The sequence below is a fragment of the Branchiostoma floridae genome, chromosome 16 (assembly GCF_000003815.2).
Source record: "Branchiostoma floridae strain S238N-H82 chromosome 16, Bfl_VNyyK, whole genome shotgun sequence".
Classification (NCBI taxonomy): Eukaryota; Metazoa; Chordata; class Leptocardii; order Amphioxiformes; family Branchiostomatidae; genus Branchiostoma; species Branchiostoma floridae.
The window spans coordinates 2,437,714-2,452,725 of record NC_049994.1 but is presented as its reverse complement, the minus strand read 5'-3'; the positions used below and the strand labels follow the sequence as shown (position 1 = coordinate 2,452,725).

The window sequence follows — 15,012 nt, the reverse complement described above, 5'->3', positions numbered from 1 at the left end:
TTGCGGTGATGTGGCCAAACCAGAATGTGTACGGAATAACTCAGCAGGACGCGGCCCGATTGAAAAGTCAGTAGGTCTACCCTTACGGTTCTTTGGCACTTGGTAACATAATTATTTCTTTCTGTTGTTAACCGAGTTCTTGTCAGTAGGCCCACCTTAGCGTTTATCAAATTTCTCTCAACACAATGAGTTTATACCTAGCCTTCGTTCCGGCTACTGTCTGTTCCCACCAATATTGGTCTGATTTTGTGACGTACGTACTTATACCCCCTTTCCACTAGGACGGCGCTCTCGCCGCGCTCTCTCTGCGACCTAAAATTTGACATATCGCTCAACAAATGTATCGAACAAAATTTTACATTTTTACACTGTGTTTTGCTGTCTTCTCAGTCACACTTTTACGTATTTGTATGATATACCCAGTGTGAAAGTGAAGGTTACACATATCCAATCTAGGTCGCAGTAAAAATAATTTCCATAAAATCCGTTAAGCTATAAGTCAAACTTGAAGCCACAGAGAGAACGCGGTGAGAGCGCCGTCCTAGTGGACAGGGGGTATAAACAGTGATTCACAATGCTGATGAAACTATTTCCTAGAAAGTTTGATTTCTCAGACAGTAAATGTCATAAACTCCTTTATAAAACGGTTCTTGCTTTGTGCCATTCAGTAGGCAGGGAAGAAATGTTAATGCCCTTCTTTATAAGACGGTAACAACATTCACTACGGTCAATGGGCTCTTTGATCGCACTTCCTCCTGTTAAGGAGGTTCTCTTTTCAACCTCCTTGGTCCTGACGAATGAAGAAGGTTCTGACTTTTCTGTGATTCGATGTGTAGGCAAGGGGTGTACTGTAATGAAATATTTTAATAGCTAATTTATAAGGTAAATGTATGCGAAAAATTGATAATAATAATAGTATCTAGTATTCAAACCCTTCAACGATCACGAAAGAAAAGATCTCCTAAAGAGGCCAATAAATTCCACCCTGATTGTCAACATCACAAAAAGCATTACAGAAAAGGTGGGATCCTTCGTCTTAACTGTCTCAAAAAAGAAGTCAAACCAAATACGTCAGTGTTTAGAGTCGTTTAGACTACACACGTATAATATTGTTCTACACTATTTTCCCGCTGCAAATAGCCCTCGGGCAGAGATTTGCAATTAAGTTATTATTGTGTGTTAGACCATTTTAAAATTACTCTTTGCTACATTTACTAGGACGGATCTCAGAAGTGCAGGCTAAGATCGACAGGCTGACATTGCGAGTTGCGCACATCCGGGAACATACCTTGTCACAGAGACTTCCGGCCTTCACACAGTCGCATGGTATGATGGATTCTTCAGTGACATTTTAGCAGGTGACAGGTCACCATTAATACGCAGGCGTATTAGGTCAAATTTGATGCAAATTTTGTTTGTTAAAAGCAGCCTTTTCCTTGGGAAATGTTGGCATTTTTAAGCTGAAAATAACAGGTATTTGTTTTAGCTATTTCATTTTCTTTTTACTTTTAAGTAGGCTTTTAGCTCAGTTAGAGTGTTTGGAGTGTCCTAGGCAGTCTGATATATACGTTTGGTGACCTTTGATCTACTAGTCAAGGGGGACAGCAAGAGCTCGTTCTGCTGTAGTGTTGACCTTTGTACCGTATCAAACTGGCCGAAAGTTTCTGCAGATACAATGTAGAAGTCAGACTTTACAAGCCATTAAACCTCACGTAGGTGACTTTTCACAGCTCTTTTCTTACATGTCCTCTAAGTATTCAAATGCAGGACTGCATTGGAAGTCTGTGCCCTGTTACATTTCGTGTTTGCATTGATTTTTTTGCCCCGTTTCCTGCTCTTCTTGCCCATACGAATAAGGTCAATAACCTGGTCCACAAGGCTGTCATATTGGTTACTGGTAAAGTAGCAGGCACTCTGTGGTGTTTAATTACACTTTCTGTTGATATTTTTCTCTCCTGGACCCGTATCTATTGTTTATTGTATCATTTATTATGTGCTTTCTCCTTGCGCAAATATATAAACAAATCTCAGTTTCAGCTACTACAGCCGTCCCTGCAGCTACGACTGATGCGGTAGGTTTGTGGCCCTTGAACGCACGGTTTGGAGCATCAGACATCACCGGTAACGGAAACGACGGGACATCAACGGGGACCCAGTTAGCCGCAGGTCCGTATGGCGAAGCCGACGGAGCTTTCCTGTTTTCTGGAACTGCAAATTCCTACATCGACATTCCCAACAACGGCAAATTGGACGTGCGCTACTCCTTCACCATACTGGCACACGTCTATCCTACAGGAGAGGATGGACCGATCTTCGACTACGTCGGGACCAACCCCAATATCTGGCATTGGGCATTGCACTTTTGGCAGTTGCAACCACATGACCTTCAGCTGCGGTACGTTTTAGTCTCTACCAGACTAAATACACTGGCCAGTATAGGGAGAATAATTTGCCAGGGGAGTTTTGCTATTACAGGAGTTGGCCGGCCCCGTTGAATTGCTTGTCTAGTGTAAAGATACGTGTAACAGTGGTGTTCAAGGATTGCTAAACCGAAGAAGCCTAACAGCCTATTAGTAAGCCTTTTGGCCGAACGGTTTGCACTTTCGATTTGTGATCTGCCGGCCCGGGTCCGATCCCGGTTGGAGGCATGTTGTTTCTTTCTGTTTCTACTCCCTTGTTGTTTCATACGTAACGTTGTTTTTTAACCCTATCCAGACCGGGGGGGGGGGGGCTAAAAGTGCCCGCGCCAACTTTGACGTCAGATAACTGCCGAACGACGTGTGCTAGGACTACGAAACTTGGTGACTTTTCCTAGAATATTGTTAGCAACAATTCTGCGAAAAAAGTTTTAGTTTGTGATTTTTTGTATTGCCATGGCAACGGGTTTCTGACAGGCATATTTTACCAAATTTACTAATTTCAGTTTGAATTATGGGATTTCATAGTTTTATTGCTGAACCAAACTTGTTTATCTATATCATTAAGATCCTGTGTAATTTAAAGTTACATTCTAATTAATTATTGATAATTTATGCTAATTTGATGACGTCGTGGATCAAAATCCAAGATGGCGGACAATGCCAATTTTAACGATAAATGCATGCTATTTTTACTCAAATTCCGTCAAAATCTTTTATTTTCTTACAAAACACAATCATTTGAACCTTTTTAGTCCACTTCCATTGTGTTTTGGGGTTATATGTGGAAAAATCGTATTTTAAAAAATTCAAGCTTGTCGATCCAAGATGGCGGACAAATGACGTCATTTTCTGACATCATATTGGCGTCAGTGTCGTCGTCATTGGCAACAAAAGTTTTGGCAGACTTAGACACCAATACGATAACCTTTATAGTCATCGTTTTCTTAAATACCTTTAAGTATAGCGGAAATTTCATATGTAGACGATTTTAGCCTAAAATATGACATTATGACGTCATAATTACGTCATATTACGTCATAGCGATACTAAACTTTCAGAATATATAAAACTTAACTAGTACATCATCCCCTCCAAATTTGGTGATCGTAACTTAAGCCGTTTTGAAAATACGAAGGGGGGGTCAAAAGAGCCCCCCCCCCCCGTCACAGGTATCCCAAAAAAGCCCGATCTGGATAGGGTTAATTTTTAATTTTTTTAAAAGCCAGATCAATTTATTGTTCTCCTGGTTGAATTGAATAGAATTATCCTTGTATGTTGTAGGCCGATAGGCAGAGATGGACATTTTTCATCTGATGTAGTTGCAAGAGTGCTGCAACTGGACGCCTGGAACTACGTTGGTGGAACCTACGACAGCACAACAGGAGTGGCCTCCCTCTGGAGCAACGGGGAACTGGCACGTGAACAATACATCGGGGTTACCGAAGTTGCAAGTCAGCATCCTGTCCGGGTGGCGGTGAGGGCCCAGGACGAAGATGATCCTCGGTACTTCGCGGGGCGTATCGCCTGCCTGCAACTGTACAACTACGCCATGACTCAAGAACAGATTGTCGCAGCGCGCGATGCTTGTAAAGGTGAGGTCAGCTTCTTGGCTATAAATTATGGCTGTAAAGTGATCACTAGTGAAGACTATCAATTATGGCTGTAGAGTGATTACTAGTGAAGATTATCACTCATGGCTGTATAGTGATTACTAGTGAAGACTATCAATTATAGCTGTTGAGTGATTACTAGTGAAGACTATACATTATGGCTGTAGCGTGATTCCTAGTAAAGACTATAAATTATGGCTGTAGAGTAATTACTATTGAAGACTATAAATTATAGCTGTAGAGTGATTACTAGTGAAGACTATAAATTATGGCTGTAGAGTAATTACTACTGAAGACTATCAATCATGGCTGTAGAGTGATTACTAGTGAAGACTATAAATTATGGCTGTAGAGTGATAACTAGTGAAGACTATAAATTATGACTGTAGAGTGATTACAAGTGAAGACTATAAATTATGGCTGTAGAGTGATTACGACTGAAATCTATTAATTATGGCTACAGAGTGATTACTAGTGAAATCTATAAATTATGACTGTAGAGTGATTACTAGTAAAGACTATCAATTATGGCTGTAGAATGATTACTAATGACTAATGTAATATATGGCTGTAGAGCGATTACTAATGAAGACTACAAATTATGGCTGTAGAGTAATTACTATTGAAGACTATCAATCATGGCTGTAGAGTGATTACTTAAGTGAAGACTGTAAATTATGGCTGTAGAGTGATTACTAGTGAAGACTATGATAAATTGAATGATAAATTGAATGCAGATCGTTCAGTAAAAAGAATATTTATTGGTAGCGATAGGGCCATCTGTGAATCTTTCTTTAAGGATTTACTACATGTGAACGCTATGACATATTCATACTACAATGCAGATCGTTTAATAAGAACAGAGTGTTGTCAAGTGCTTATCGAGTGAAGTCCATCATGTTGGTATCAAGCGTTTACAGACTATTTGTTGAGTTGTTGATAAAATTGATTCTTAAACATGTCAAACATAGATACAGAACCATCCTATGCCTGTGGTGAGCTGACATGCGAGGAGGAAAAGACGCTCCTGATCTTGGAAGCCAACTAAGGCCGGCCGGATATGGAGTTTAAAATTGCAACATAAGTAAAAACACACTAGTGTCAGAAATTGGGTGTCTCTGTTCAAATATTAACCAATCCTATTCTTTTCCGGTAGAATCGGTGTTTCCGACAGTCCCTGGTCAGTTGCTGACAACAACGAGCTCAAGCGATATACAAACAGCCTACACCTGTGAGTGGGGCACCTTGCATCTGTCGTGCGCGGAGGGTAAGACGCTCCTGATCATGGACGCCACCTTCGGCCGGGCGTCGCCCGATCGGTACCCCGCCTGTGGATGTTCCGTCTGTACCACCGACTGCCGGGCAGCCAGCAGCCTGTCAGTGGTGAGGGGAGCCTGCCAGGGCCAACAGCAGTGCGCCGTGCGGGCCGATTACTTCGCTTTCGGCGGAGACCCCTGCTCGGGTGTGCAGAAGTACCTGGATACGTCATACCGCTGTATCACAGGTGGGTACATAGAGAATACAACACAAGTGTCTTGAGGCGTCATACCGCTGTATCACAGGTGGGTACATAGAGAATACAACACAAGTGTCTTGAGGCGTCATACCGCTGTATCACAGGTGGGTATATAGAGAATACAACACAAGTGTCTTGAGGCGTCATACCGCTGTATCACAGGTGGGTACATAGAGAATACAACACAAGTGTCTTGAGGCGTCATACCGCTGTATCACAGGTGGGTACATAGAGAATACAACACAAGTGTTTTGAGGCGTCATATCGCTGTATCACAGGTGGGTACATAGAGAATACAACACAAGTGTCTTGAGGGGGTGGTCATGTGAATGTTACCAGATATACTTTACATACTACAAGTGTATATGTGCCGTTGTGGTGGTGTGTAATGTGTCAACAATCGCTCCATATTTAACTCTATTCAGACCGGGCTTTTTTGAGGCCCTCCACTTCTACGTCTTATAACTCCTAAACGACGTGTCGTATGGCCACCATTTTTCTGCATCTGCATCTGCATAGGATACCCCCAAATGACCCCGCGAGGGGCAAAAGTAGGGGGGGGGGGAGCTGAGGCTCCCGGGTTAGGGCGGGCAGGCCGCCTGCCTGGCACGGAAGTGCTCAACGTTGGGAGCGCTTACAACCGTGCCAGGCAGGGCATTCCACTCGGGAATTGTGCGTGGGAAAAAAGAATGTTTGTAGATATCGGTGCGTGCAAATATGTGTTGATATTTGAAGCCGTGACTACCCCGGGTACGCCCTTGGGCAGGCTTCAGAATATTGCTGGCGTCTATGTTAATATTATTGTTGACTACTTTATAGAAAAAGGTGAGGCGGGCGTTCCTCCTCCTTTCGGAGAGAGGGCGCCACTGCAGGTCTGAAAGCATTTGTGTCACGCTGCTAGTCTGCCGGTAGTCATTTAGGGTCACTCGGGCTGCCCTGCGCTGGACGGCCTCCACCGCCTGTATCCCTTTGTTGGTGTACGGGTCCCAGACGATGGCACTATATTCCAAGTGAGGCCGTACCAGCGCTTTGTAACAAGTGGCCTTGACCCTAGATGGACAATGGGTCAAGTTGCGCCGAATGACTCCTAGGACCTTACCAGCTTTACTAGTGGCGTGGTTGATATGGGTGTCCCACCGCAAATCGTCGGACAGTTGTACTCCAAGATAGGGGTGGGACTTAACACCGGTAAGGGCTTCTCCACAGAGGGAGTACTGAGTTATGATGGGGTGCTTTTTACGGGTGATATGGAGGATGTGACATTTAGAGGGGTTGAACGACATGAGCCAACGATTTTGCCATTCTGTTAGCGCATCGAGGTCAGACTGCAGCCCTTGTGCGTCAGAAGGCTTGCTGATAGTTCGATAAATCAAGCAATCGTCAGCAAACAGTCGAACATTGTGAGTCTACGGAATCGGGTAGGTCATTAATGTAGAGCAGGAATAGCAGAGGGCCTAACACAGTACCCTGCGGAACTCCAGAGGTGACCTTGACAGCTTTAGATGTTCCACCGTCAAAGACAACCCTCTGGGTTCTCTCCGTAAGGAAGGCCCTAAGCCAAGACTGAAGGAGGCCAGAAATACCATAGTGCTCGAGTTTGCTCAGCAGACGTTCGTGTGGCACAGTATCGAATGCTTTGCTAAAGTCAAGCACCGCGGCATCGACCTGTTTGTTCTGGTCCATGTTCTTGGCCAGGTCTTGGAGGGTAAGCACCAGCTGGCTCTCGCAGGACAGACCCTTCCTGAAGCCGTGTTGCGCAGGGGACAGAATGCCATGAGCGTCTAGATGTTTCATCATGTGGCTGTGCACGATGTCACAGACCGATGTCAGAGACACCGGCCTATAGTTTGATGGCAAGGTTCTGTCCCCCTTTTTGAAGATTGGAGCGATGTTAGCTGTTCTCCAATCTTCAGGAACATCTCCCGTGGATATTGACTGGGAGAATATGACCTGTAATATTGGCGCAATTTGTTCGGCTACGGTCTTCAGGAGGCGAGGTGGTAATCCGTCTGGTCCTGTGGCCTTGCTGGGGTTAAGACAGGAGAGCTGTTTGGCTACCCCCTCCACTGTGATGTTAAGGGAGGGGATAGTTGGAGCTTTGGGTTCGCCAAGGGTAGGAACGGTGGTCTTATCCTCCCTGGTAAACACTGACTCAAACTGGGCCCCCAGCGCATCAGCCTTTTCTTTGGGGTCAGATGTTAGCACCCCCTGATGTCTTAGGGCGGACGCACCAGTAGAGTCTTGTCTGATGGATTTGACATAGCTCCAAAAGGCCTTGGGGTTATCCTCGATGTTAGACTCCAGGTAATTGGAGACATAATCCCTATGGGCCTTCCTAACTCTCTGCTTAACGCCCTTCCTACACCTCTTGAATTTTGCCCAGGCTTCATTGGAGTTGGATCTCCTAGCCTTGGAAAAAAGTTCAGACCGCTTACGCATAGCTTTGCGAATCTGGGGAGTTATCCAAGGTTTGTTGGATTGTGGCCTCACTTTTTTCCTGGGGACATGCTTATTGGCAGCACCACTAACGGCTGCCTTAAACAGCTCCCAGTTTTCTGAGGCAGTGTTGTGCTGAGCCTGGTCTGCAAACTCTCGACTGTATGTTGCCATATCCTGCTGGAGTGCATCGATGTTAGCTTTCCTCCACAGGTATATGAGCCGATCTTTTGGGTTTGATGTTTGGGGCTTTACTTGAACATCAATCAGCGGGATGTCATGATCGCTGAGACCTGGTAAGATTTTGACTCTCTCCACTAAGGTGGAATTTGTGGTGAGAAACCGATCCAGGGTGTTCGAAGTTTGCCCCACAGTACGAGTTGGTTCACAGACCATTTGTTCCAGACCACAGTCATTGGCAAGGCTGATGTAATTGCTAGTGAGAGTGGATGGATTGGAAGCGGTGGTATTAGCTTCAGGGTTCCAGGTCGCATCAGGCAGGTTGAAGTCGCCTGCTAGCCAGATGTGGGCATTGTTGTTATTAGCCCGCTTTTGCAGCACTGATCTTTCTAGTGCTACAAAATCATCATGACCAGCTGAGGGGGGGCGATAGTAGGCCCCTATGTAGATGGACTTACTGTTAGCCAGATGGACCCGGACCCAGGTCAACTCGCAGGGACAGTCCGGGTCTGGGTGGTGGGTTGCTATGATGTTGTTCTTTACAGCAACAAGCACACCCCCTCCCCGGCCAGCTCTGTCTCTCCTGAACACATTGTACGTGTCCGGAAAGATTTCGCTGCTGCCCACTGACGAGTCCAGCCACGTCTCAGTGCCAACAACAATGTCTGGTTGCACAGCTTCGCAAAATGCATGCAGTTCAGGTACCTTATTGCGGATAGATTGAAAGTTGATCACACAGGTCCTGACTGGTTTGGTATGTGTGCGGTCGCGAGGCGGTGGAGTAATACCATATCCGATAGGCGAAGACGTAGCGATAGGCGAGCCGATAGATCTTGCTGGACTAGAACAGGTGCTGGTGTTAAAGGAAGAGAAACAATTAGAAGTTTCGAATACTGTAGTGTTGAAGAGGCTGGAGCTGAAGTTAGGTAGGCCGCAGGAGCAGCAAATCCAGGACACGTTAGGGTTGTTGATGGTATTATAGACCGGTGTTGACATCCCCATGCAGTCAGTATGGTACCAGACATCACATGAGTCGCAACAGATGGCATGCCGGCCGTCCACCTTTTCCCACCTGACGGCTCGATGGCATACGCCGCAGGGGTACTTCGGTGCCCTAGGTCCCGGATTTAACTCCACATCTCCAGCCAGAAGGATTATCAGGGTGAGGCTGAACAGAGTGAATTTAGGTCTGCAGTGGGGTGCTAGTTTACCATTAGAGTTAATGAGGATAGAGACTAATGTTAACTTCAGGGGGTGATTGGCACATGTGTTGTCCAGCAGGGGAGTTAACGGGAATGGACTGTTAAAGGATGGTTTAAGGATGTGTGGTATGCCTTCATGCCTGGGAGTGAAGGGAGAGGGATCATGGTGAGAGTTTACAATTAACACTAAGCAGTGGGCTGTTAGTAGAATGCTGCCCAAGATGGTTGAGAATGTAACGAAACATGTTTTTTGTAGAGGATAAAGACATAATATCTGACAAGTATTAGACGTTTGACGTTACGTTACGTTGACGTAATTATGACGTCATAAATTTGATTAAACTGGCCGGACACATGAAAATAGGGTATTCTCAGAAAACCTCACGTTTTGCTCCAAAAATGTAACAGCAAGGGCAGATGACAGAATGATAATGTTTGTTACGACTTGTGTTGCCAATAGCAACATCAATGACGTCAAAATGACGTCATAAAATGACGTCATGTGCATCTAAGATACCAGTTGGGCAATGGAAATATAGCAAATACATTCATTTAGATAGTTTTTGATGAAAAAATACCAGTCGGTTACAAATTTAAAGGGATAATAAGCTAGTTTTTCTTGATCTGGCCATACGGTCTGCCATCTTGGATTGACCTGATGACGTCATCAAATTAGCAAAATTTATGCATAACTAATTATGAAACATATTCTAATATATGTAAGAAAATAGCAGTAATATAGCAAATAAACGTGAAAAATACATTGTTAAATTGGCGATTTTTGGCAAAACTGCCTGTCAACAAATGGTTGCCATGGCAACAAGAAAATTGGAAATTGTTGCCAACAATATTTTAGGAAAACTCACTAAATTTGGTGGCTCTAGCATAAGCCGTTCTGGCGTTATGAGACATCAAAGTTGGGACGAGCCTCAAAAGCCCCCCCCCCGGTCTGAATAGGGTTGATATATATATATATATATATATATATATATATATATATATATATATATATATATATATATATATATATAAGACATATTAACGTTTAGTTAAGGTATCTTTTTAATTTGTATACGAAATATTGACGGAGAAATGATGACATACGTTATACGTCTCCAGGTGTGTGGATGGTAAGGGATCCGTCATGGGTTGTGGACTCCACCGGCACACCGTGGGCCCCAGGCAACGGAGTGACGTATGATGCCGCAAAGGCATTGGATGGGGACACTGAGACCTTCTGGAACCCCCAAGGTGTCTGGGCCAACTGGTATATAGTGCTGGACCTCACAGCGTCACATACTATTACTCGTGTCGCTGTAAACAACTACGGCGACACAATCCATGACATCGCAGACTTTACGATGCAAAATTCACAGGTTGAGAGTCCGTACAACTGGGAGGACGTCGTGACTGTTACTACCGTGCAGGGAGGGACGAGCCAGCGGCAGGAGTTCGGCGGGTTCCAGGGAACAGCTCGGTATTGGAGGTTCCTAGTTACTGAGACCCACTCGGGCTGGCAGCCATGGCTCAAAGAGCTAGACCTCTACGGACTATTACCAGGTAAAGTAAAAAAAATAATTCTGTTTTATAACCTATAGAAATATCGATACAAGGAAAGTTCAAAGTAGATAGTAGCTAAAGGGTAACATGTAGCTTAGGCAAAGATGTTCATAATGATATACCTGTTATGCAAATGGTGGCTTTATTTGCATCATCAATACGAAAATTGTATAATTCCATTGTTTTCAATAACTGGACTTCAATAAATGTAAAACATGTAAATTACGATAGGTGGAACATATACTGATACCAAATATGCAAATGAGGAACTTACTTGCATAATATGTTCAATAATTGTAAAACCACTTATTGATGGAATTTTTTTACTTTTGACGTGTGTATGTTAGTCAATGTTGAACATCACCATGCATAAATCATGTCAATGTGTATACTAAGTCATTCACATCAAATTTACAAAACTTTAAATATTTCAGGGAGGTATGAGGTCGCCGAACTGTAATCTCCAAGCAGATCTTGTTTTGGCAAATGGGAAGGAATTTAGCTGGTAGAGGAGTGTTATTGGCCAATAACACTCCTCTGCTGGATAAACTCCTTCCCATTTGCCAAAGCAAAATCTGTTTGGAGATAACCTTTCCAGTGCATTCGGTCCTGGTACATATCGCACCTGAAATCCTACAAGACGGTTGCCCTGGCTTTAAGTGACCTGCAGCATGTTCTTCATGATTTTAATTAGCGTAGATAATGATTCAGTCTTTACTTCATGTTCTTAATTAGCGTAAATAATGATTCAATCTTTACTCCTTGCTCAGGGTAGTCAGATGGAGGACTGCAGCCACTGTCCACAGCGTAAATTTAAATCAGTGGTAGGCGGACGGAGTCTTCAACACTCAATGGAGAAACTCATCCATTGGTGTGAATGTGTGTGTGTCATGTTTTGACAAGAACTTTATGTTCCCCGGCGTTTCTTTGATACCTTGTTTTTGGATTCAAAGTTAAGATAGCAAACAAGTTTACGTGATGGTTTGTTGGTTTTCATAAATTTCACTTATCACAATATATGTTTTGCACATGTTTTTGCACTTCTTCCCCATATATAAATTTTGCTTCAACTGATATTTGTGATCCTTTGTTCTAAGTAATTATGTCCAAAGGAACGTTTGCTTTCCCTGCTAGATATGATAGGGTGGATATCACCCTTATGTATGAGGGTACAGTCTCTTTGGCTTCGCTAGAAACAAAGCAGAGAAAAAGTACAACGTCACATATCAGATACTGTTTCAGTACTTCTTACTTGTGTAACGAGCTCACTGCTTTCTGATGTTTTCAAAACAAGCACATGCCCTGAATATTACCTTATGCAAATAAATAAGGGTTAATAACCCGCCCCGAGGTGTTTGGGTTAACTAGGACGGCTCCATAGCCGACTAAGATTTTTCCTGATTGTGACTTGAACCAATTGTATACATTAAAAGTGCGTGGAGCTGGATCTACGAAGCATGTTTGGGTTAACCAGGGCGGCTCCATAAAAGTTAAAGTTTGCCCATGCATCTACAGATGCGCAGGATGGCGACCATCTCCACTTCGAAGCCCTTGGGTCACAAATTTCTGCAAGTCACTTTGAAGCCCTTGGGTCACAAATTTCTGCAAGTCACTACAACAGAGGGCTGGTCCACTGGTAGTGATGTGTGTTTAACTCCCATACTCTTCCTCATTAGTGCTGAGTACTAAGCAGGGAAAGCATCATGTACCATGTTTAGAGTATTTAGTATGAGTCGGCCGGGGATTGAACTCACGACCTACTGAATGCAAGGCGAAAACTCTACCCACTCGGCCATTGCACCGGTTGCGGCTCCATAGCCGACAATTAAAGATTTTTCCTGTGGTGGTGTGAACCTATTGTATTCATTTAAAGTGCGTTCAGCTGGCTCTACGGTGCTGTTTGGGTATATGATTAGGTGATGATAATTCAAGCTCATTGTCATAATTTATGCAAAAGATCATGAAGACCACATATGCACTACTGCTTTTCAGACCGGGTAGGTTTTTCATATGCCTTCACCAACTTCAATGTCGCATAGCCCCTTAACGGCTTTTGTTAGGGCCACTAAACTTGGTATCTTTTCAGAAAAATTGTTGATAATACATATTTCAATTGACAAAGTAAGTTCATCATTTGTCCTGTTGCCATGGCAACAGAATTCTGACAGGAATATTTATTACGAAATTTTCTAATTGTGGCTTAACCCTATTCAGACCGGGGGGCGCTAACTTTGGTGTCCTATAACACCAGAACGGCTCACGCTAGAGCCACCAAATTTGATGAGTTTTCCTAAAATATCGTTGGCAACAATTTCACGAAGTTTGACATATTTTCCATTTTTTCGACAAATTTTCCATTTTTTCGTGTTGCCATGGGAACCGTTTGTTGACAGGCAGTTTTGCCAAAAATCACTATTTTTGGTTCTAACAATATATTTGTCGCATTTATTTGCTATATCACTGCTATTTTGTTACATAAATAAAATATTATATTATTTAGCATATCTTCCATAATTGTATATGCATAAATTATGCTAATTTGATGACGTCATCAGCAAAAAATCCAAGATGGCGGACCGAATGCCAGATCAATAGTAACAACCTAATTATCCCTTATCCCTAATACTTGTCAGATATTATGTCGACATAATGTCCTAAAAAATTAGCCCTACGGCACGTCGTGTTAGAGTTATAGGACTTAGAAGTAGAGGGCCTCAAAAGCCCCCCCCCCCCCGTCCAGGGATGACCAAAAAAGCCCGGTCTGAATAGGGTTAAACATTCACGTATTATGTTATGGGTATCTTGGCTAACCACACTTGTTTATGACATCTTATCAAATTCAACGTAAATTTATGATTTAATATTCATAATTTAAGCTAATTTGACGACTTTATCAGACAAAATGTAAGATGGCGGCTGACATTAGCTAGATGACGTCATGAGTCATAACATGATCATGGCACTAAAGTTGTTAACATAATGTGGTTTCACACGAACACCATTCCCTACAAAATTCATGATCTTACGATAAGTAGTTTACGTGTGGGTCTCAAAAGTTTGTTTAAATCAATGCTGGGGTCAGTTTTGACCTTACAGGACTATGCATAGACTTTCTATGATAACTTAATCAACAATAAGCCAATCTCAGTAAAATGTATTAGAAGTTATAAGACATATACTCAAACAAACTCATGGGAGGAAATTTGTTTTCGACCAGAAATGCGATAATGGCACATATTAATATGCGCCCGGGGTCTTATTAGCAATTATCGTGAGACTCTTAAACTTGTGACTTCTTCCAGTATACCATTAGAATCTTGCTACTACTAAAACTGTGAGAAAACTTGATCCCCTAATCGTAGAAACATGCTCGCCACGCGATTTTGTTCAACATCATGTAGTCGTTGAAAGTACGTGGGTGTATACATTAAGTTGAACAATACATGAATATGTACATTCTACCAACTAGCTCCCAAACCTCAGCTTACGTCTACAGACGAAGAATTTCGGCTGGTCTACTTCAGTCATTTCCAGGGGAGGGAGACTAAATGCCATGAGACATCTCAATTGATAGAGACATATTTCGTATTTGTCTACACGAAACCGCCTTTCTAAGTTCGTTATCTAACTAATATCTAAAAGCTATCCTGAAATATTTTGACCATTATTATGCACCCTCTTTTGAGAGCACAATGCTCAATTCCCAATTTGTTTATTCAATATTTTTGGACACCTACACATATCATGTCTCGGCCGTGAGTGAGTCTCATGATCAGTTCAGGCTGTACTCTTGATTTCAGAAGCTTTACTGTAAGTACGAAATGTCTGTTCTGTTTATCTTAACGGATGCACTACGAAAAATATTTGTCTTGTTTTGTCTTGGTTAGTAACATTTTACTTAATTCGTGGACACATGTGCTTGCTTGAAGAAATTTCAAGAAGAAATAAGAATGAATAAGAAAAAAAGAAAGTGATCATTCGAAGACCATTTTCTTGTAAATTCTTATAACAAGAGAAATGTCCTTACTTTTCTTAAGCTAAGAAATAATTTCTCAAAAAGACTTTTTCCCCTTAGAATTTTCAAGAAA

The 15,012-nt window shown here is 42.7% G+C and overlaps 1 protein-coding gene across 1 annotated transcript; it reads left to right on the top strand.

Moving 5' to 3' along the window:
* The first annotated feature begins 1,991 nt into the window (after positions 1-1,991).
* Positions 1,992-11,699, top strand: LOC118403460. The gene is made up of 5 exons (XM_035802176.1): positions 1,992-2,395; positions 3,702-4,012; positions 5,187-5,534; positions 10,484-10,924; positions 11,695-11,699. The coding sequence occupies exons 1-5, from the start codon at positions 1,992-1,994 to the stop codon at positions 11,697-11,699; spliced, it is 1,509 nt and encodes a 502-aa protein (XP_035658069.1).
* The last annotated feature ends 3,313 nt before the right edge of the window (positions 11,700-15,012 follow it).